Genomic DNA, 24,632 nt, shown 5'->3' on the forward strand with positions numbered 1-24,632 from the left:
GAAGAATGAATCAGTGGTGTAGAACTCTTGGCAATTTTGATTAAAATTGTTTGCTATACCCAATATGTTTTCTTCTAATTTATTTTCATTCATAATTGACTATATAAGTCGACCTCTCATTAAACTGGAGCAGCAGAATGGTGCAGTTGCCCTCAGGAGATCTGAATTAATAATATTCTCTGAAGTGCTGTGTTGCTTTGTTTAGCCATTGAGGCATTAGTAGATAGAGGGGATATGAGAGTTGATTTACTCTCAAGAGAGTAATGTATAAGGTACCAATATGATATTTTAAATATTTAGTCTAAGTAAAATAGAACTAAACTTTACTTAAAACTTGCTATGAACAGTAATCTCTGTAAAAGTAGCCTGAGTCTTGTAGGGCTGCCGTGAAAGATGAAAAAAGATGCATGACAGTTCATAGGAGGCAAACGATTGTAATCTTGCTGGTCAGCTTGGTGACATGCCCTACAATGTTATCTTTATTTTCACACTATTGCAGTTTTAGCCTGATTAGAAGATACCAGATAAGGAAAAGGCAGAATGCTGTTTTAAACTCTGGGAAACCTGTCAAAGGGAAAGCTTTACAGAGCTCTTTACACTCCAGCTCAGTTTTCTGAGGAAATGGTAGTGCCAGAAAGCCATCTGTAAATTGTGGACTGAGATAACTTTCTTGACTGAAATGGCTACTTGTTACTTACTTTTCCTTTTTGTCTGTAGCAAGGAAATAATCAAAAGGAGCAAAGCACCGTGTCTTACTTTTTGGAAATATTTGCATCAATTGGCTTCAAATCAGCATCACAATACTTAACTTATGAGTAATGTATTGTCTGTCTGTTGAATTTGGAACTAAAACTGCAGACAGTTTGTGGAGGATAATTATAGAATGCTGATGATCAGTTCTTGGTAAGGTAGTCATCTTTTCCAAGGTGTGAGCATAGTTATGTAAACTGTGTAAAACTCTTAAGTAAAGAGGAGCTCATTCTTTGATTTTATTAATGTTTTTTAAGTTCCCTTTTGTTTTTTTTTTTTTTTTTCATGTCATCTGATGTATCATATTTCTTAGCTAACTGTTTGTGTAACTGTTTGGACTGTGTTTTCTTGTCTGGAAAGTAAAACTTCAGATTTCAGGCCTAAGCTAAATGTGACTGCTTCAAGACAAATAGATTGCAGAACGAAGCTTCTTTAAGCTGTTCTGACTTAGTGAAATAATTCTTTTATCTTAAATCACATGCAGTCCTTTTAATTAAATAATTCTGCTCTGGGTTTTTGGGGGGTTTTTGTTGGTTACTGGGGTTTGTTAATGGTTTGTAGACCGCGTGGTTAAACTTGAAATCATTGGCAGGGTCCTCCAGAACTACAATCCTTCAAGTAGTAACACACACCAGTGTTGCACAGCAGTAGTTGAAAGGTTTCTGTTGATAATGACTCAAATTATAGTTTTGACCACCCTGTAAACAATATTTTAGAAATAATTTGTTGGGTTTGTATTTCCAAATATCCCAATCCCCAGTCTGAGATTTCTTTTTATTTGATTTTGTCATTGTTTAAATTGAACGCACTTATGAATTCCATGTTTTGTGGGCCATGACCCACATTTTGAGAATCTCCTAAGGTTGTAAACAACATTTTCCTTCAATGACAGTTGTGTCTGTGTTCAAGAGGACTCTGTAATTAAACTCTCTGATTTGAGATTTGAAATACATTCCTTGAGACCCTGGTGGCTGATGTGTCGTTTATACATACTTTTTCAGTCTTTGCTTCTTTGTACTTCCCCAATAACCTTTAATTATATTCAGATTATACACAGAGTTGACAAATTTATAGTGTCTCACCTCTTTTGCCTATTGTCTTATTTTACAGTAGCTGCCAAATTTCTCAACTACAGTGCTTGTGCTGTCTTTTCTTTTGATACTGTTTGGATTGTTCCAGTTTTCTATGTTTAGTGATGGAAAAGCCATGAAATTTACAGTTAGAAAACAAAGCAGATGGAATTAATAGCACAGAAAGCAGATTGATTTAAGAGCACAGAGTAAAAAAAGTGATGCTTTATAATTTTTCTGCAAAACCATATAAAATACTCTAGTTCACATTTAATGACTTTATAACAAGATTAGTGTGGAATGCTTGAAAGAATTTTAAGTCTCAGATATATCTCAAATATGTAATGTGGAAATACAGTTTTTCCACTCACAAATGGGAAGGAATTTTTATTAGAGAGAAAGAAGACCCAGTACTTACGGAATATGTTTGAAGGATGTCAGGCAATAGAAATTGCCTAATATTCAATAAAAGCTAGTAGGCTAACTGAAACCACTTTTAATGGTATTCACACTTCAACAGAAAATGAAGGCTTTACTGGAAATGTTAATTTCTACTGACATTTCAGATTTTCTGTTGAATATGCTCTATGTTCATGACACAAACCAGCTGAATTATATGCAGCAGAAGATTTATCTGAAGCAAAAAAAAATTGCAATAAAATGTTAATGTAAGATTCTTTTCATATTTAATTCACCTGCTTAAACTACCCTACTTGGTTTTAGGGAGGATATGGTGTTTCTTGAAGGAGTTTCCAATGTATGTAAAAGCAAATTAAAATATTAAAGTTATAAATTTGTCCCTGGTGGGGTTTTTTTTTTTAAGTATTTTGGATTAAGACTGGGTTTTTTAGTATTTTGTGGGATTTCGTGTGTGTATATAGATAGGTTAATGTAAGGCAGCTAAATGTGAATGGTAATTTGGAAGCTGAGTGAGACACAAAGTATTTCCTGTCTGCCTTCCATGTTTATATCTTTTCGCCGTTTTCTAATTAGGAGATTGCCTATAGCCTAGAGCAAGAAATTGCTCAAACCTAGACTCATGCTTGAATCAAGTTCCACACAAAATGTAGCTTTAAGAATATTCTGACTACCTGAGGCATACTATTCTATGGTATAATTTTCAAATTTTACTTTATTTTCTGTGGAGAAGAACATGAAGAAGTGAAAAGTTTAGACCATACTGCAATAGTCAAATAAATTATTAATTAGTGTTTAAAATTTGCTAAATCTCTTGTTACTGCAGAGGACTGACTGTTACCTTCAAGTGTCCATCCTGAAAATTTGTCTGCTTCAGAAAATTAGAAAACAAAGAATGCCATAGTGAATAAATAAATGTTAATATTTTCAGGTTGATTTTTTTCTGAAGTTGCAATTATGCAGTTATTTAAAATGAGTGGGTGAATGAAAGTAAAGTTTTTTGTGGGAGAACCATTACCCCAGAACTGAAATTGTGCCTACATCACAATTGGTTTACTTGGTATGGAAACAATGGTGAATCCCCATCCTAAGGCAGAATTGGGTTTTAATCCAGCCAATTTAGTAATGAGCTGGGAGAAGACTGTCCCTTTGCTTTCTTCATATCTCTTTAAATGGCCTTTTAGACCTGAGACTTCCTTGTTTAAGGAAGACTTTAAGGAACTGAGTTTTGTCTCTAGAAGTGTTTAGTCATAGCTGTGATTCACAAAGTGTTCTGAGGAAAGTTACTGTAACTTTGTCATTGATAGTGTAATAGCTTGGCAAGACCTCTTAGGATTTTATTATTTCTTCATCTCCTAGGTAATGGTTCTCCTGAAACAGGTTTATGCTGTAAAAACAAAGGTTTTCTCTAACACATCTACACTGTGCATTATAGAAGAATACTTTTCACTTGTATTTCTGAATAGTATTTTACCAGGAAAAGAGTTAATACCTTTGTAATCAAAAGGCAGTAAAACATTGATGGAGAAATGTTAATTGAGTGCCTCAGCAAAAGTTAAAATGTTGCAGTTAACCCTCATCTCCTTCACAGCCATTGTCTCAATCAGGATTTATTCAATTCATATGCTGCCTTTTTTTACTTTGTAAAGTTCAGTCATGTTCCTGCCCCACCTTCAGCTTTTCCTGTTTGAGGCCCAACCTTTTTAGTCTGCTTACTATAAGACAACTGCTTGACCCTTTAATAATTTTGATTGTCCTTCTCATTCTCTTACTTGCTTAACTTCTGTGGATGCCACAAGTCTTTGAGTTCACTATTCAGGCAAGCAGTTCTGGTTTTTATTGCTGGATAGTCAAAGGTCAGAAGCTCAGGTCTGTGCAGCTACAGCACACCGTGAGCTGTGATCATCGTGGGGAAATACAGTCAGAATACTTGGAACAGGAATTATCCCCAAAACAACCTCAAATCATCCCAGTAATGTGAAGAAATGGATACTCTCAGAGTTAACCGGAGCTTTTTCACTCTTTCCCTCTTCCTAACTAGTTTTTGCTATTAGTGGGGATGTACTAAGTAAATTTAAAAGTAACCTGTCTGCTATTTTTCATCTCTCTGGGAAGGAAAGTGTGAAAGCTTAAAAATCACTATTGAAATGACAAGTGTTTCCTGTTGACAGGGGTAGCTGGGGTACCTGACAATGTCCCCCTTGCTCTTGGCTCTAGCTCCAATTTCAAACTGTCTCTTGGTAGCAAATATAGATGTTCTGGCCAGCTTAAGAACCCAGTAAGCTGGTTGTTGATTTTCGTGTGGCATTTGAATAAAAACAAACAAAAAACCCACACACTGGCCTTAGCACTTAAAAGCGAAATATAAAAAGGAGTTCATGTACAGGTTTGTTTTCTCTGCTATTTGTGGTGTCTATTTCAGTGTTTATTGATGCTCTTGTAAATTTATGGCCTTTAGTGGCCCGACATAGGACCTCACTTTTAGCCAGTGCAATATAAAGAAGATAATTCTGAATCCCAAAAAAGCACTAAATCCCAAAAAAGCACTAAAACCGTGTGGAACTGTGATATTTACTAAGTGAAACAGTCAGTGACACATTGCCGTCCAAAGTAGTGCATTTTACTAAGTCCAGGGGTGACACTGAAATGATGAGTGTCAGGGTCTTACCGTGACTCTTTTCCACAGCAGTTTCTGACGGCGCAGGTCGATGCAGGCAGGGTTCTGGCAGTGTGTTGTCCTTCCCACATCCTTCCTTGTGGCAGGCCTGGTGCTTGCCAGCCCCGTGTTGATCTGGTTCAAGAACTAAGCCACGCAAAAGCTGATTGTCCACGTAATCTTCTTGGCTGCCCTGACCAGCTCACGAGAGGGCCAGACAAGTGATGCTGCCAATGTAAGGGAGAATTGACAGCACAGTATCAGCGTTGGCTTCAGTAGCTGTCAAAGGGTTGCATGTTAACATTCTGGGGTTGTCAAGGTATGTCAGATGAATGATTTTGTCAGGACAAAAGAAAAAATAGACTTGTAGGAGCCATTTGCTGGTAGCAACTACTAATAAAAAGGTACTTGTGGGAAATGCTGGTGGTGTTTTTATCAGCCAGTGGTTCTGCCCCTTAGCACCACTGATGTCCATTGCTAGGTGCATTTCGTCACTTAGGCATGTCTTTAACTGCAAATTGACTATAAGCTTATGATCCCAGTTCAGGTGGTGATTCTCTTTTCTACTTTGGGTGTGCTCAATACCTGCCAAAAAAGATTGAAAATTTTCTAAGACTTCTTATTTGGCACTAAATCTACCTTTTATGAGGAAAGTAGAGAAACTGAATTGAGTTTCAGAGTGAGTAAGGTGTTTCGGAGCAAGAAGTGGCTTTGATAATTTTCCAGAGGGAATGGAATTCTTCTTTCCCTCTCACTGTACAGATATACAACAAAAGATAGTCCTCTGCTTCAAAAAGCTTTCAGCCTAATAATCAATTAAAAAAAAAAAAACATGGAGAGGGAGACGAAGAATAAGGAAATGAAGTAGTTTTCCCTTAACAAGACCTCCTCCTAAGGGCCATGCAACGTCACTTTTGGGGACGTGGACAAAATAAAGCTTCCATAATTCCATGAAAAGTAACATTGCCCCACTGTTATGAGGCAAGAACAGTGCTTCCTCCTGAACATCTCGTGTGCTTAACTGTTCAGTGTAAGCATGACTCTCAACAGGTCTGTCAGAGGAAGAATGATGTTCCAACATTATGTCAAAACCTTATGTTGATAAATTTTAGTTGCAAATGTCTGAGTGAAGCAGTAGGTTTTCCTTTGTGTATTTTGTGCATTGAGCTTTTCAAAGACTTGAAGAATTTTGTCTTGATTTGTTTATCTGGATTTTTAAAATATAATTTTATCAAGTTATGCAATTATTCCCATGGCCATTTGTGTTTATCAGTAGCATTCTAGGTAAATTCTGAACAAATTACACTAATCAGTAAAATGTAAAACTGCAAGTGCATAAAATGTGAGAATTTGAAAAATATCATCAGTAGCATGCTTCTAAATTTAAATTTCCTTTGAGAATAGCCAATAAGTAATAGGATTTGCATTCATATAGTTTCTCAGAGTAGTCAATTTTCATAATTGGTTAGTTGTTTAAATTTAACAGTTAAAAAAACCCCAACAAACCAAACATTTAATCTGCAAGGCAGCATCAGAAAGCAGCATATTCCACTATGTGCTGAATAAGAATGAAGTTCATTTACAGAACCCAGGATGCTATTTTTGTGGTACTTGAATAGCCAATTGTCAAGGAATACCAAATGTTTATTGAGAAGGTTCTTGCTCATCTCTTGAGAGATCATACTTGCAGCACAAAGGTAGCCAGCTCATCTAAACTGTGAGACACCTTTTGAAATTTCATTTTGTGCTTGTGAGGTGCTGTGTAACTTTAGGATCAGGATTTACAGCACAAGAGAAGCTACTGGCAAGTCATAGACTGTACTAGCATGAAATAGCATATACCAGCAGAGTGAATTTTATAATTAATAAAGTTTATTATGGTGGGACTGACTTGAAAATAACTTGTTTACGTTACAGAGTGCTTAAATGTCGATTTCTTTGTTGTTGTTGCTGTCTTTGCAGCTGGCTTCTCTTAGATTGCCTTAGAGATTGTACTTAAGGAATGAATGACTCCCTGCTAGAATTCTAAATTTTATTTAAAAAAATATGTTAATACCATAATTAGAATATGAATTCGTTTCTGTAACAATTTTACTTAAAAGTGAGGGATAATGATGTAGAGCTTTTTTAGTTAAAACTTTCTAAAGTTACTCTACTTCCTTTTACTCCTTCAGAAATAGAGGAAGTTTTATTTTAACAGACTAGTGTATGCATGAAGCAACAGAATATATGCTTTGATAGTTTTGCAAGAGCTGTTGCCAGTTTCAGTGTGGTATTCATGCATTGTCTCATTTCCTTTCCCTCTGCTACAACTGTATCTCTCTGTAAAACACTGAATCTTAAGCCGCCTATATAGTTTATATTTTTCCCTTAAAATATATGAAGTATTCTGCATTTGTTGTTGTTCATTTTAGGAGGGCAATGAATGAAAAGGGGTGATGATGCTTCATTCATCTTGTTTCATTTAATCTTCCCCCTCTGGCTATTTAGTTGTGCTTATTGTGAAATGTAAATATGGCCCACATTGCAGTATCAAATTATACATAACCTTTTCCCAAATTGGCCGTATATTTGAGCTAGTAAGATGTTTCCACTTTAAATGACAGTTAAGTTACATCTGTTATAGGTCATCATTTTCTGCAATAAATACATAAAATAAATTGTCTTAGTGCAGGTCTTTTAATGCCTTCCTTCTGCTATATGAAATGTAGAGTTTTTAATAATATTCTTTGCTTTTATGACAGCAAGTTTTTTTAACTTAATGGCTATGCCACATTGCGTTTCTGGGTCTATGTAGTTTCCCTAGTAACATGTCAGAAGGCCTTTGTTGAAGGGTTCTAAAGCCCAAAGAAATTGTCATTTTTCTTTCTTTGTTATTTTGTTGACTTGATATCCAGTTAGGAGGGACAGAATTTCCCATGCTCAAGTCAGATGCACTGTTTTTTTCTTGTTTTGTCGTAATGAATGGCTGTGCTGGGTCAGCAAACAGCTGTAGCCATCTTGCATCTGATCTGGCTAAAAAGCTCTGGGCAAAGCAGATCCCAGTTTTGTTTTGTAACTTAACTCCGAGGAACTCTGGGTTGACTGAGCCACTCTATTTAAGAAAAAAAAAGGACAAAAAAGAAAAGAAAGGACTATACTAGAGCTATACTTGTACATCTGGGGATGTACACTAGTCTGCAAGGTGCGAGTAAACAAAATGACTTGGTGCTGCTGGAAGCCAAAAGACTCAGAGGTGCCCGTGTCTGTAGAAGGCTCCAGAGTGAGCTTCAGCTGCTCCAAATATCTCCTTGGAAAAAGGGTTAGCAGGAGGAATGCTGGCTCTGAGCTCCAGTGAACTAAAGCTCGTTGCAGATGTTAAAGATTAGAAGCAAGTTTATAGCAAAAACTTCCCAGGTGAAGGACTTGGAGGTTTTTTAAGTCCTATGTTCAGACAAATAATAAAATTATCAAAAGCAAATCATAAAATTCTCAACTTGGCAATGGGGTAATTTTCTGATAAAACAACAGTCTGTACACAGCTTCAACTCTGACATGTTGTTTGTCTTAATTCTAGGGAACAGCTGAAGTTAGTAATTATGGTTTGATTAAAAATTATTTATTGATAACATTGTTTCTTGGAGGCACTCCTAATTACATCATTTGGAATAAAGGTGTGTTTATTATTGGAATAGACTGAATTTTAATCTGTAGTCACTAAAATAAATTGGTAAGCATTAAGCTTTATGTTGTTTTTTTTCCTAATGACACAAACCCAAATAAATAACTAGGATGTTTGTTATCCAGGATGAAGATCCACTGTGTTACTGTCTTTCAGGAGGTTTTAAGTTAGTTTGAGGCTGTCATTGCTGCTGGATAAAACAGAGAACCTCTGCCAGCAACTGTTAGTGTCCTCTGCAGGGAAAAGATACTGGCAAAGCAGCTTAGCACTGTGGGGATAAATCTCAATTTGTCACACCTCTCCCTTCTCAAGTTTAGGAGTTGAATGTATTGTGTGTTTTAATGCTGCTTTAGCAAGTAGGATGTACAGTTATTATAACTGAATTTAGGCAAAAAATACCACTCCTTTGCACATACACCTCTGATACCACCTAATGCTTTAGTTACAAATGCATTCCCAATATTGTCAGCTGGTTTTCCCTGTTGCTTTTACGAAGGCCATCATGCAGCGAGAGAAGGGAAAATAGCATGTGTTATTATAGAACAGCATAGCTGTATTTTTATTGCCAGTATTTAGCACTTTTTTCTTATTTTTTACTCTGTGTTTTAAATGTATTTGCTTAAATAAGAATTATGCTGAAATCTGATATCTTCTCCCCTGTTAAATTTGCTCTAAAGGATTGTTTCAGTTATTTTGCACATATTTGCCAGTTCAGCTCATGTACTTTTCAAGTATTCCTTCTAATTTCAGTGGCACAAAGCATGTGCAATCAGGATGGGATCTCTACTTAGCTAGTACACAAAATACCACAGAATTAATGAGAATACTTAGTGGGAAACATGAGGTTAAACATGAAAATTATATTTCATACCACTCCCAGAAATATCTTGTGGAATCCTCAGAAACCAACTGTGGGGGAAGCAGAAGAACCACAGTAAGTACAAAGTACAAGGATAATGTTAAAAGAGTGAAGTTGTCATGGAAACAGCTCCCAAACGAGCGTAGCCACAAAGGCAGCACCAGACCACAGGATCATAAAGATGCTTCAGCAGTCAGGGTTGAACCCTGGCCTCCACTTTCGTAGGAATAGCATTTGCTTGTAGGAAATAGAGGCACTTTTATCTGTATTTCTATTTCAGGGTGGTTGTTTTTTGTTCAAACCCCCTCCCCCCCCATTAAACAGGGAAACTGCATTTAATTAAGCTCTTTTAAAGTAGAAGAAACTGTATAGTAGGGTAGCTGTGATGCATTTAGCAGGCTGGGAAAATGTTTGGTTGATCAGCTGTAGTTCAAGGGTGTAGCATCTTCTGTGGGGGATACTTCCTTTCATTATCTTTGGAATAAATCTTCTGTATCCATCATTTCAACAAGTTTCAGCAGGTATAACTGAAGTTAGCTGTTCTTTAATTCCTTGGGCCAACCATATCTAAAATTAAACAAAAAATTGAAATGATCTCCTTTAAAAAAATTTATTACTACTGCATTTTCAAACATCATGCAGTGAAGATTCTTGCAAAAAACAACTTCTTTGAAATGACTGACTCATCTTAATTTCCAGAAATCTGTGGAGGTTGCTGTCTTCTTCATTGGCTGAACTTGTGATTTATTGTTAAAATTGTGGTTTAATATTGCAAGAGTAGCTATTTGCTCTTGAATTCAAACTGATACTTCTAATTATATTTTTTAACATTTAGTGTTAGAATTAATGCTTCCTTTTATCTGACTAAGGTAGACTTCTTTTATAAAATTCACTGATGAAGAACACTTTTCTATGTTTTTGAAAAGAACTTTGAACACTTGATACTGGTCAATCATGCAGGATTTTTTTAGTTTCTAAATGTACAGGACAATGTTAAATATATTACAGGAAACTTAGACTAAACAAAAGTCCACTGCAGTTTTTTCAGTAGGCCACACTACTTCTTATACTTTTATTTGATAGAGCTGCTAAAATTTAAAATGAGAGGAATTTTTTTCCCTTAATTCATACATTCTAAGAAAGATTGAAATCTCTGCTTTGTGGTAGCTCAGAGAAACAGCTCCTGCCTTTGTGTTGTACAAGGCCAGCCTTTCAGTACTGTCAGAAAATTTATGTGAAGCTAGATCTGACAATCCCAATTTTAAACAAAAGTGGAGCTTTTTATGTGGGAAAAACATCTTTTGCTGAATGGGGATGTGTGTGTTTTTCCCCTTTTGACAACTCTGATGATCCGTCATTATGACTATATGGTTTTGTTGAGAAGAATGAATCAGAAAGGAAAAGCTTCTTAATTGATTTGTTTTGCTGCCTGCAAAACATGCAGTGGGGTTATGTAACATCTCACAAGAGATCAGGCATCAGGAGGAAAGGTGATGAACAATTTTCTATCTCATATCTCAGCCCTGCTCCTGGCTGGCTGAACAAGAGGTGAAGGATGTACTTAACTTTTTTTCAGTTGTAAATATTGTTTGATTTTCAAAGCTGCATTGCAGAGGAGATGCGCAGTTGGGAAGGAAGTGTTTGCGGTGATCCAAAACTGAAACAGCTCCTCACAAGCAAGGCTGAAACTTCATATTGGTCATCAGAAGATGAAAGGCTGTGTGTTATCTCTGAGCTGTAATCCTATTACTCTGGAGCAGTAGCTCTGCTCTCCCTGCTGTCCAGGGCTGGGAATATGCAACTTCTTGGCCTAGTGCCCAGATAGTAAACTACCTTTTAATATTCTGCTCTCAGGCTCTTCACAAAGCTTCTGCCTCTAGAACTTATATTTCGTTATATGACACCATGCAAAAATCCAGCATTGTTAGGGAGGAGTCACTAATTTCTCATACTTGGTTTTGTGTGGAATGGTTATTCTTCTTTCTTGAGACGTTTTCAGATTTCTGCAATGCTTTTGTGTGTTAGAGGTACATTGCCACTCCAGTGTAAGGGATGTAGGTTCAGACAAATTCATTTGCAAGTTGTAGTTTTTAAGACGAATTATTCTATACAAGCCTGCAATCCATCTTTTTCAAAGTATTAGAATTAAGTGTGTTTTTCTGTGCATTGACAGCTGATGAGACTGTGCCATCCCTTGCAAGAACCATGCTGTAATGTACAGCTGGTTATTTCCTTGTGCATCCTCTCTCCTTAAATGAAAATGTTTGCTGTAGTAACCCTCAGTACATAATCCAAATTGGAGTTTTACTGAAAGGATTGCAATATTTGTGTGTTGTTGCATGTAACAGTTAATAATATCCATGTCATCTTGCATTAGTCACGTCTTGAGGGAATGAGTTAATCAAATTTGGTTTTCATCTATTATGTATGTATCTTTGGAAAAGATCAAATTTTGTTAATGAATCCTTCTACCCCTTTCTTCCGTGTCTGCACATAACCATTGACAATGCCAGTTTGGATTTCTTAGCATAGGACTGAGGTTTAAGTCACTTAATCATAAACACAGAATCAAATGTATTTAAGCAGAGCATTTGGAATAAATTGAATTAGTAGCTGAGAGCTAAAATACAGGAAGAAACTGCTGGGTACTGCTACTCAGAAGTTCTGCCCTTTCAAAATATGTCCTGTAATGTAAATGGCAGGTTGACTTTAGGTGTTGGTGTACCCAAATGCAGAACTTCCATGTGCAAATCAAGACTGCTTCTACACAATCATTTTTGCTCTGGCTCTGACCTTTGGAGAACATTTTGTGGAAGAAAAAAGACTTCAGCCAAAGTTTGGAAAAAACAAACATGCCCACACGAAGTTGCAAGTGCTTTTTGTTCCTCCTAATCCAAAGAGGTTTTTTTTCCACTGTACAGTACAGTGATTCATAAATCTTGTGCATGAACACTAAAATCCTTTCCTACACAGTTCAAAAGAGCACGTTACTTACAGTAAGTCAAATAGATGGGTATTTTTCATAGAGTGCATTGTGGGGTGGAGATGACTAATGCCTTATTCAAAAAGAACTTGAAAGCATATAATCTTTTTTCAGGTGTAACTAGATATGTATACTTAAAATGTTTCATCAGTCCTCAGAAATAGCCAGTGGAAATATGCTAATTCTAAAGCTTTTTTCTTTTAAGAGCTGGAAAAGAAGTCTGGATCTAGACCTACAAAATTTTACTATTTTTAAATCAGAACAAAGGCAAACATTTGTTTTGTTTATAATTCTTAAGATGCTCATAAAGATAATCACACTGTCTCTGTAATAATTCATGGTTTGTAATGAGGTGTTTTAATAGAGCTACCACAATAGAAGCTTACTCAGAGCAGATTTCAAGTTACTTTAAGCAAAAGGATCTGGGAGAAATCAAAATACAAAGTGTTCTGTCAGTAGAAAAAAACAATATATGCTGTAAATGCAGCAAACTCCTTAGCATGTAATCATTCACACTAACTTAGCAATGCCTTTCTTGCTCAAAGGTGAAACTAAATCTGGAAGCAGTAACATCTGTTACCTGTTGTAGATGGTTTTATTTAAACAAAATATTATTGCCATTATATAGTTTGTAAGCAAATCTGTGTAAAAATTAACTTCAGCTTTATTTTTTAAAGTATCCGTTAGGGTGCAGTGAAAAGTGTGTGGCCATGCTGCATGCTTCAAAAAGCATATTTACAGTTAAAATTGGAATTCTTTAGAAAGGTGCTTTAAAAACCATTTTTCTGCACAAGTAAAGCTACCAAGTCTAATTCTGTTGTGGTCAGACATCTGTTTCACTTTTTGTGTTTAATTTACTGTGCAGCTCTAGAATAGGAAGGTTGGTCTTTCATTCTTGCTACAAAGCATGAAACCAAAACAAATGTTGTTTGCGTTACTAAGCAGACCTTTTCCTTTTTATTATTAGAATGTGTGGTGGAAAACTTCTCAGTAGTTGGTTTTCAAATGATGTTATACAGATTACTTATCTTTGTTGTTAAATATGGGAGGGCAAATATTGAGGTTGGGAAGATTTGGTTGTTTTTTGTTTTGGAAAGAATATTGAGATAAAAAGAAAAGTAATGGAAAACCTTTACCCTCAACATGAGATGAATCAGCTGGGACTATGCTTTATAAGCGTGTTTTGCTGTTACTGCTGTTTTACTGAATGTTAATATAAATGTTTATCTTTAAATATTTTATTATCTTTTGCCACATTGAGAGAATTATTTATAGCTGTGCAAGTAATAATATTTAGACCTTCAGAATTATTCTTAAGAATTCTTTCTTGCTCTCTGATACCAGCTTTTGTCTGATGTTGGTATAAATCATTAGGTGACAAAGTTCAGGTTTTGGGATTTTTGCTGTGTCCTGTCCTGGGATCATCCCAGATAGGTTTGGGGCCATGCCCAATCCACACCAGCAGAGACAGGATGAACCACCTTGTGATGCTTCACATCAGAAGTTGGAATTCCCCCTGCAGGTCCTTGCCTGTTGCTGCTTTAGAGAGAGCCTGTGCCCCTCTTTGCCATTTAATTTCATTTGAATGTCAAAAACTCTATGGAGTAAATGTAGGACTTTGTTTCGTGGTCTTCACATACAATGGGTGAAGTAGACTTCAGTCCTGCACTTCCTTTATTCAGAAGTAACCACTGGAAATGTCACTACTTGACAAAATAGTGTTTTTATGATGGCTTGAGAAAAATGTACTTGTTTAGAGCTTGCTGCAGCTTGAAATTGAGCATCTCTTCAAACATAACTTACAAGAGAATTTTTAGAGAGGGTATATATTTTTTTGTGATTAGGTTTCAGCAGTGTTCTGTTAATAAGTATTATTTCCAGGTTTCTTAAATGTTTTGCTATTTAAATAAGTCACCCGACTTGTGACTTATTTATTCTTATGTTTGAAAAAACATTGAAATTTCTTATGTTTGAAAAAAACCAACGAATATTTAAATGCACAGCAGAAATGCCTTTTCTTTTCCTCGGGTACCCAAAATCTTGTTTTCCCTTTGCTTATTTTGCTTGTTCTGTACTTGTCCCTGTCACTGCAGCAGCAGCAGGTCCTTGGTGTGTGGGTGAGGAGTAAAGCAGTAGAGGCTGCAGCATTTGCAGTGCCCCACCTTCCATGGGTCCCACCTCTGGGAGTCCTCCCAGGCTGCTGAAGCAGAGGGAATGCAATGCCAGACAAACCAATGCTGGCTTGGCAGCTCTTGGAGCTGGGAGCTTGCATACAGCCCCTGGCTGGAGAGGAGCTTCTGCTGGTTCCTGGGGGAGGATCTGCTTCTCTGCCTGGCTTTGGGAACAGCAGTGCTGCCACAACGTGGGGAGAGTCAGAAGGGCAGAAACAGAGGGTAGAGGCTCCTTCCTACTCCTTGCCATGTGTTAATAGATGGTGCTTGAGGAGCAGCACAAAACTTTGTCTTTGTAAGGCAGCAGTTATCCCGAGCTATTGATGATGGTTTAAAGAATGTGATGAGAATTAAGTATTTTTACATTCTTGTCTTTCATTGTTTCTTGACCTTGAGAAAAGTTATTAAACCCTTTTCCTGCTAGATTTTATCTCCTCTTTAATATGCAGGGGTTCTCTTTTTGTAGAGGAGGAAACTGGAGGCAGGAAAATTGTAGAGAAGTGTCAATAGAGAGAGTTGCTTTATTTCTGGGCGTTTTTTGCCGGTGCCAGTTTTCAGGTGAAATTCATTTATGTTTGCTGTGACTTTTCTTTTACAGGCTCAGAACAAAGAAACAAAAGTTCTGGCTGCTGCAAAGGTGATAGATACTAAATCAGAAGAAGAACTTGAAGATTACATGGTAGAGATTGATATTTTAGCATCCTGTGATCATGCTAATATCGTCAAGCTCCTAGATGCTTTCTACTATGAAAACAATCTGTGGGTCAGTATTTTTCCTCTTCTAAATGTTTTTTCTTATTTCAAAAGGTTATTAAAATTACACTTTTTTCTTTATCAAAATATTTGTCAGATTTCATCTAGGTTGTCACTGTTGGGCTAACTGCTCAGTTTCAAAACTAATTTGTAAACTGTGAGTATGACTTAGGAAATTGTCATTGCAGAATTGTGCTGCCCTGAGTCATTTGGTCAGGGGTTTGAATCTAAAATGTGAAAATTAGTAGTTCATTTTGTGTATTGAGAGAGTTCTCAGCTGGTGCTTATTTGTAACAGCAGGACTCAGATTTCAATTACATTAGCATGATTTTAAGTGAGATTCAGAATCCACACCTGAAAAATAAATAAAGTGCTGGAAAGGTCAGCCTTTGAAGTACATATTTAGATGCCAGCATATTTATTGGCACTCCCAGGAAGGACAGTTTCCCAGGACTTGAACAATAATTAATTTACTTAAGCCCTGGGTATTTGTACCTTGACGTGCAGAGAGCATATGTGGGGCCGCACGTCCCTGCTGTGCTGGATCCTGGGTGTTTGCTTGGATAGCTTTAGCTGTGACAGAACAGTTTGCACTTGTAGGTAATCCAGTGCAATATTTATAGGTGCTTTTGGAATGGTACAAAGAATACATGGGTATTAAGAGCTTATACTTCAAAAAGATGCCTAAAACAAGTAAAAGATGATTTCCTGGGCATCTTACAAATAAGCTTTACTCTTTGAACAAATGGTGGAAGTGTAATGCCACGTTTCCTGATGCACATTTGTTTTGCTAAGCTCAGAAGTTGGTGATCTCAGTGCCGAGTAAATTATTACATAAAACAGTGGAATAGTGAAAAAATTTCTATGCATAAAGCAAGTAGGCAGGAAAGCAAGTAGGTATAGAGGCACAATATATGAAACTGAGTGGGTAGACTTCACTGTCAGAATGAAGATAGAAGTAAACATAGTTACAGTGAAATGCAGGGGCTTGTAAGCCACAAGGCTAATGATGTAAATAAACAGAATTTAGTGAGGGCAAAGAAGAGAAGAATGAGAGCTGGACATTAAATACACGTTTGCTTTCCAAGATTAGAAACGTGATTTCTCTAACAAAGGGACTTTTGTCAGACCAAACTACAAATTTTAGAGAAATAAATTCTTTATGTACACTTACCCACACTTACCTACTTGGCACACAGAAGCATGTAAATGGAATAATGTTTACAGGATTTACAAAGAATTGCATTATACATTTGTTGGTACCATTGTTGTGGGATTAATTGCAATAATAATGTGAAGTATATGTGACATAAGTGGTGCACATATAAGTGTTGTGGTACAAGATATACTTAGAGGTTTCCTCTCTTATCAGCAATTATATGCTGATTTTAAAATTACTTTACAGAAAAATAAAAAATAACATACTATTTCCAAGCATATTGACTGTTGAGATTCTGACAAGAAATGCTTCTTAGCTCTTAGACAGAAGATTATCATTTATAATATTTAAAGTTCAAATTAAAGAAAGAAAAACACATTAGGAAGAGTGGAGTGTCAATCTTGGATGAGATTTCCTCTTTCTTGCTCTCCTCATTCTCTTTGTCTCCCCTCTTTCTCCTTTGTATATATTCTTTCTGTCCTTCATAGCAGCATAGTTTGTACTCAAAAATAATTGCAGTATAATTTTGTTTCAAATGGAAACTCAGAACTGGGGATGGACTTGTTCTGGTTTTATTGCATTCTGGGATAAAGGCTATGAAGTATTGTAGGCATGAATGAAAATAAAGGAAAATTAATGTAAACATCTGAATTTAGTAATTTAATGTAGCTTTTAAGAGCATTTTTCTGTATTTTCATCTCATATTAAACAATATAGGAGATAGCATCAGCTACTGGAAAATTATTTAGCTCTTGGACTTTTCAGTCAGAGATTATAGTATAGAAGTAGAACTTAATAACCAAGAAATGAGTTTGCAGGGATTATGTAAATCACATTACAAGGAGTAGGTTTAAGCTGACTGTGTCATTATGTTTTATAAGTTTTATTATGCTGTTTTATAGTTGGATTAAAACTTTGGTCTGAGGGTCTTGAGGCATTTTTCAAATAATTTGCTTGAGCAGCAGAGCCCTACTTTTAGCTTGGTAACAATACCAGTATTTTGTTAGTAAAATAACTTGTTGAGGCCGAATAGTCTGAAACTATGATCTCCCAATAATGCTCCCTTAATCAATGATTCAGTTCAGTGGAACTATTTAATTTCTAATTTCTGTATTTTTTTTATTTGTTTATATACAGATCCTGATTGAATTTTGTGCAGGAGGAGCAGTAGATGCAGTAATGTTGGGTAAATAAGTTATTTCAAATAATAATAATAATAATAATACTTTAAAGTGATAATACATACTGTAAGACTTATTTCATATGTGTATTGTTTTAATATGCAAATATTTATGTAAAAGATCTGGTCTTTAGCATCTCTATGTACCACACAAAAGAAACAGTCTCTAAGCTATCTAGTTTTTTCACAGCTCATATAGGTAGGTATACATAATTCATAATGAGAAGGGGGTTGGGTTCAAGGAATAAAATCTTTACTGGAAGGAACAAATATTCTAAGCTAGAATTTTTTTTCTGACATTTGATGCTTAGAATCTGTCAGATTAATTAGTTTCCCCATATATTACTATAGAGTTTGCTATGAACATGTAACGTAAAATGCAAAAATGTTGTGATTATTTCTGTCTCTCTCTTGTAGAGCTTGAAAGGCCATTAACAGAGCCACAGATCAAAGTGGTATGCAGGCAGACACTGGAAGCACTGAACTACTTGCATGAGAATAAGATCATCCACAGAGATCTAAAAGCTGGCAATATTCTTTTCACATTAGATGGAGACATTAAACTAGGTAAGCCTGTAGCAAATAAAACTCTTTCCTGGAACTTGGCATGGTCTTTTAATTGTATTTTCCTTAAGCTGTAGTTTGTCAGGGTTCAATATTTACCTACTGAAATACCAGTCTAATAATGAGAGGTTTTTCAGAAGCAAGTGGTTTGGTACTATCAAGGAAAAAAAAAAAAAAAAAAAAAAACCAAAAAACTTGAGCAAATATCCTGACTATACTTGTCACATCTTTCATACTTCAAAATCAGCACAAGAAGCCATCATAGGTCTTACTATTTCTTAGTATAAAGTTCCTGATTATACTTACCTTCACTGTGATAACATCAGAACTTGCCTTTGAAGTTGTTAATTTGGAAAGGGAACATTGTTCACAATCACCAAAAAGCAGTATCTTGTACTGTTGTCTCTTCCTTTGGGAGAGATGTAATAATCTGAATTACCCATCTTAGTTTTCCATTCCTTTTTCATTTGTTTGTTACACTGAAATGAAGACAGAGCAGTCTGGAACAAAGTACAGCTTACTATTGTTGATTTCTGGGGTTTTTTAGATCTCAGTTTAAGCAGTCATCCCCATTTTTAGTCTGATGAGGATTCCTCCATGCAGAACTGACAAAGGGCTGCTCGTGGTGAATAGCATCCCTTTATTCAGCCAGGAAAGAGCAGGAATTATCTGGATCCACTTTGTTTCAGGGGAAAATGTGTATAAGCTGTCAGCCTTTACAGTGGCTCTCCCCATGGCATAGTTCCATGACATGCCCACCCACGCTCAGGTTTCAAAGTCTTCCCTCTGCACGGGATCAGTGTGATCAGTTGTATTTCTTTGGGTGCACAGAGGGCAGAGGTAAGGAAAATCAGAATATTGCCACAGGGAACTGGGGTTCTAAATTTGCAGCCTTGATACAGACTTTCCTTTTAAATGTAAGCAAGATATGTCCAAATTCAGGAATATATCTCCTGCCTAACTCATATTGATCACAGTCTCAGCAAGATATTGTGCACCTTCTCTATTGGAAAACTGAGAATATTTAAGAACCTGCTTTGCTGTATTGATCAGTTCAGTGTGATTGTGATTTTCCATGGATCCCTTCTGTACAAGATTATTCCTTGAACACACAGTCCTTGCATCTGGCTTTCTTCTAGTCTGCAGAGTACATGTAACGTTACTGGTGTAGCTTTTCTTTGGAGCCTGAACATTCAGTGATGCGCTCAGGGTCATAGTCCTGATGTTTAAATGTGATGGAACCACTGTTTTAGTTTCTTGGCACTGCTGTAAAAGAACCGCAGATCATAGCAGGAGTCTCATGGTCAGAGGGAGTAATTTGCTTCAGTTCATCTCCTCACATGACCTGGCTTCTCCTCATACAGGCTTGGAACTATTTTAAGATTTTGTCAAGCTTAGCTGGTACACAGCACCTTGCAGGCTGTCAAGATACTACTTAACAGTTCAGACCACAGGAGATTTCTTCCACACGTGCATTTGGTGATGCGTTCAGGTTTGCTAATCAAGATTTCTAAAAAAAGACTTGATGTAATTATGAAAAATGTACAGCATCCTTTGAAGGAGCGGTTTACTCCTTATAAACTACTTGTATTTGGATTCTGCTATACAAAGAAATGGGTAATTCCTTGTTTTACAGATGTATGAATAGCAAGTACATTTCTTTTATTGCAATTTATTTTATATAGATATGAGTTTTATTATTTCAACACCTGTAGTCCTTCTAAACTTCAGTTTTTTGCCTTTGAACCAATAGATTTTAGTCCTGATTTTTTTTTTACAGAGCAAAATTAGACTTCTTAAGTACTGAGCCCATCAAATAATTTTGTACAGATTAAAGATGGCAACATATGGCTCTTCGTCCCTTTGCTCTAATCTCTAGATCTTCATTAACAAAATTATATCTATTAAAAGCATATAACGCTTAGTTAAATGCCTTTTTTTTTAAGTGAGAGATGTAGTGCTTTATAGATAACTAATTGCAAAGAGGTAAAGGGGTTTTTTTGGGTAGATATTCCATGAAAAGTACATATGCAAGCTTTCAGATATTTATTATAAAGTGAAAAATCACATGGAAAGAAGCCTGTAAGATAAAGGGGAAATGTAACTTTGTGAAGATTTGAGTCCTGAAATTAAAAATTGAATGAGTTGTTGAATGAATTATGTAGTTGATGCCATGTTTGATGAACACAGGCTTCATAGGCTAAAGAAATTAATTTCTACTTAAAAGAATTTAATGCACTTTTTCCTGCAGTAAATACATATTTTGCTTTTGTCCCATACAGCCCAACAGTAGCATTATGGTTTGGGGTTTTTTTTTAGAAATGGAGAATATGTTTTATTCAAGATCTTTTATTATAAATGCTATAAAACCTTGGCACTCGGCTATCAGAACACAAATATTTTTACCTCACTTTGAATTTTTAATACTGAAGAATGTTTGCTCTGGAACATGCACCATTGTAAAAGACAATTGTAAAGTAAAAAAATTATAGTATGTTTTCCACCACCACGTTAATAGTATTTTACTGTTTGCTTTAAGCGGATTTTGGAGTATCAGCTAAAAACACCAGAACAATACAAAGAAGAGACTCTTTTATTGGCACACCATATTGGTAAGTGCCGTCTTTTGCTGACTTTTTTGTACAAACTAGTATCTTAATGTTACTTTTAATTTGATATTACAAGCTTGATAGATACTGTGTAAATATACTGATGGTGGAATGTGCTTTTAGCAGTGCTTCAGTGAATGTCTGTGTTTAGAACTGTTCTCACAACAGATCAAAACACATTTTCTCATCTGCAATTTTGTTGCTGTCTTTGCAGGATGGCCCCAGAAGTAGTAATGTGTGAGACCTCTAAAGATAGACCGTATGATTACAAGGCTGATATCTGGTCTCTTGGCATTACTTTAATAGAAATGGCTCAAATAGAGCCACCTCATCATGAACTAAATCCCATGCGAGTGCTGCTGAAAATCGCAAAATCTGATCCGCCGACATTGGCACAGCCTTCAAAGTGGTTTGTATTTTACTGACAGCTTTCCCACCCCAGTGTAAGGCATTCCACGTCATTTGTTTGCTAAATTTGATGAGCACAGCCCTGTGGAACTTTGTGGTGTAGTTTTATGCATTAAGGCAGGTCCATACAATCCCAATAAATGTTTGTACATGTGTGTATTCTTCTGACACAATTTGAACTTTTTTTTGGTCATAGTTATGTACAGAACCTTTTATACAGAAGTTTTTTTACAGGCTTTGCCTTAAAATGTATGTGAAATAGCTTTTTTACAAATGTAGTAACAGATTTGAAGGCCATCTAAAAAAGATTGGTTGAAAGGAAGATAGAGTATTTTATACTAAGAAAGTATTTTTTAAAACCATTATCTATTTGGTCAATTTAATATCTTCACATGATTCAGTTAGTGATATAGCAGATCAGGTGTACTAATAGTCCAGAGCAAAAAGTAAATTCTTCTGATAATGGACAGACCTTTTAAAGATTGTCTTTGTGCTGAATTGGTCTTGGCATTCCTGTATTCCCTTTGTGTTTTCCTGAGTCAATAGCAGGACTTGGAGTTTCAGTGTAGCTTCATGTGAACATAAAGAATATTTCAGTTTATATGCTAGTCTGATGTTAAGACAGAAGAACAACCACTGCCTGTTTGTTTGTTGTGTAGGTCATCAGATTTTAAAGATTTTCTGAAGAAATGTTTGGAAAAGAATGTTGATGCAAGGTGGAGTGCAACTCAGCTTCTACAGGTAGGAAGAGTTAATTGTTCAGAACTGTTGTTGAAAGGCAAGCGGTTGTTTTTTGTTTTTTTTTTAAAGCAGAACGGTATTATAGTAACAACTTAAATATTTTCTAATAAGGTAGTTGTCCACAATCTGTTTTTAAAATTGATCCTTATTTGGTAAAATTTTATTAAACGATACCAAGCACAGGTCAGGTTATTAGTTATATTACAGCAAAATATATTCAACTAATTCCTTTGTGTAAGTAACTGTACTTTGATACTTAGAATGGGTGAAGGAGTTGTTTAGGTCTGTGGCCAGTTGCTGACAGGTGTTTTAAAAGCTTTAGTGCTCAGCCCTCCTCTGTAATGCTGTCACTGCAGAACAGCTGAACAGGAATAGATGTGACCAGGTACATTTGATTGTGTTTAACGTCAGCACCCGTTTGCTTTATCCACAATCCATCTGGCATATGCTGAATAGATTTAAGCAGCAGGGCCAGGCAGAGAAAGAAGATTCAGACAGTAGGAGGAGAACAGCTACCTGCTTGTTCCTAAAGAAAAAGTTAGAATTCTAGTTCACATTAGGGAAAGTTGTAGTAAAGACAAAGCACTTTTTTTCTGGAAAGTATATTTTCTAGATAAAGCTTGTCAAGAAGTAATTTAACTGTGGAACTGAAATGAAACATAATTCCAAGAAAAATAACCTCTTTAAAAATCTTTCTACTTCTGTTCTTTGGATTGTGAAAAAGGTCAGTATAAATGAATCATTTGTATTTTTAGCAAGTTTGTTAGACTACTTATGCAGTATATTTGAATACAAATGTTTTGATTTTAAGACGTCTGTAGAAATAACACATTGGAAAAGTTATGTTAATTGTGAATCTTCAAATGTGAGGCAACCAAAGTAACACTTCTCTGAAGTTGTATTTCTTTTCAGATTTTCCCACTGTATGCTATGATGCCACCACTTAAAATTCTGCTTTTTTTTTTGTTTTCACAAGCATCCATTTGTTACTGTTACTTCAAATAAACCAATAAGAGAATTGATTGCAGAAGCTAAGGCTGAAGTTACAGAAGAAGTTGAAGATGGTAAAGATGAGGATGAAGAAGAAGAAACAGAAAATTCTCTGGTCAGTTTAAAATTTACTTTTTCAATATGCCATCACAAATTTCCCATGGAGAATTCAGTTTCAGGTGTATTAGCCCAACTTTGACATCAGATCTTCTAGGAATAGCATCATAAGCATACTCTAAACTTATTACAAAATAGGTAGCCAGCAGTTTCAAAATTAGCACGTTTGAACTCCTTAAAAACTAATGATAAATAATAGCTAATAAAGACTAACATCTTAAATTTTTTAAATGTATATGTGATATTTTAAAAATGAGATACTGATTTTTACGTAAATGATTTTAAGTCATAATGACTGGGTGAATGAGGAAATGTGTGTTTGTATTCCATAAAGTGTTTAAAAGATTAAGAAAAGTATTTGACTATTATGCTGTAAACTAAGTTTGTGATTTTACAGTGTGACTATCAAAGAGTAGGAAAAAACCACATATTTTATAATGAATGGAGTTACAAAGATGCTTTAAGAATCTCAAGGCATGAGTGTGGTTGCTGAGAGGGAAAACAGTGATGTCCAGGGAGGGGGTGCAGGTTGGAGAGTGCCCAGGCTGTGTGCTCCCTGTGCTTCCCAGAGCTGCTGTTCCTGCACTGCTGGAGAAGCCAAGTACTCAAGCAGGTGCCTCCATTCCCCCCTCACCCATCTGCACGTTCCTCACGGCCCCTGGCCTTCTTACTGCATTCGCAGTCCATCCCACAGGCTCCAAACGTGCATCCCCAGCAGCTCCCCTCCCGTGGATGAGCTGCCAAGCCATCCATCCGGGAGGGCTGGAGTCAAGTCCACCCTGGGACTCAGTCAGGTGTCTCACAAGCGGCATTGTAGCAAAGTGTGAGGTAGAGCCCTTCATGTTATTTCCTTGGGGTAGTTTTAAACACTCCTGGGAGATCAACACTAAACTTCTTGAGCAATTACACAAAGAAATATCTTAAATGCAATTTTGACTTAAAACAGAAAGTCTGTATGCTTGACAAATCCTTTAGGAAATGCACAATCAAACATGTGCTTGCTGCAACAGCTAACCTAGGATGTTCCGTATGGCAAATCAAAAGCCTGATCTGCAAATTACAGGGTTCTAGCAGTAGATACAGACAGACAGATATCACAATCACTTTGAAGAGTGAAAAGGCAATTGTGGTTAAAATGATGCTTTATTACTATATTCTTTTGGATGTCTCTGTGGAATCTGATAACATTTATTCATATTCTGGCAGCGGCAGTTTCTACAATGAGGTAACTGTTTCTGTTCTAGTTCTGTACTGCCACTTAATCAGATCTGCTGGAGGTTTTCACCATTTAAATGGGGTTTCAACATGATTAAAACCAGATGAAAACTTTTCAGGCATTTTTATCCAAGAACAGAAAGTGAAGCAGAAGAAGGACTTAATACTGCATTTTATCAGTGCTGCACTAACTAAAACTACAGTTTCTTCCTTGCCCAGCTGGCACAAAGTTAAGTCTTTCAAATCCAGCTGTAGCTGAGACTGTTGAGGAGCTGAACTGATTAAAAAAAAAGAGATGTGAAAAAAGACCCTTGAAGAGTAGCTGATGA

The 24,632-nt window shown here is 36.2% G+C and overlaps 1 protein-coding gene across 4 annotated transcripts in view; it reads left to right on the forward strand.

The window, feature by feature from the left end:
- Positions 1–24,632, forward strand: part of SLK (STE20 like kinase) — a 49,191-nt gene that overhangs the window by 5,450 nt on the left and 19,109 nt on the right. For all 4 annotated transcript variants that reach the window (XM_068197979.1, XM_068197981.1, XM_068197982.1 and 1 more), the window contains exons 2-8: positions 15,166–15,330; positions 17,617–17,665; positions 18,077–18,226; positions 20,763–20,835; positions 21,047–21,241; positions 21,900–21,981; positions 22,958–23,086. In XM_068197979.1, the coding sequence (XP_068054080.1) occupies positions 15,166–15,330; positions 17,617–17,665; positions 18,077–18,226; positions 20,763–20,835; positions 21,047–21,241; positions 21,900–21,981; positions 22,958–23,086 (843 nt within the window). The remainder of the gene's footprint in view (positions 1–15,165; positions 15,331–17,616; positions 17,666–18,076; positions 18,227–20,762; positions 20,836–21,046; positions 21,242–21,899; positions 21,982–22,957; positions 23,087–24,632) is intronic.

Source organism: Anomalospiza imberbis, chromosome 8, assembly GCF_031753505.1.
Source record: "Anomalospiza imberbis isolate Cuckoo-Finch-1a 21T00152 chromosome 8, ASM3175350v1, whole genome shotgun sequence".
Lineage (NCBI taxonomy): Eukaryota > Metazoa > Chordata > Aves > Passeriformes > Viduidae > Anomalospiza > Anomalospiza imberbis.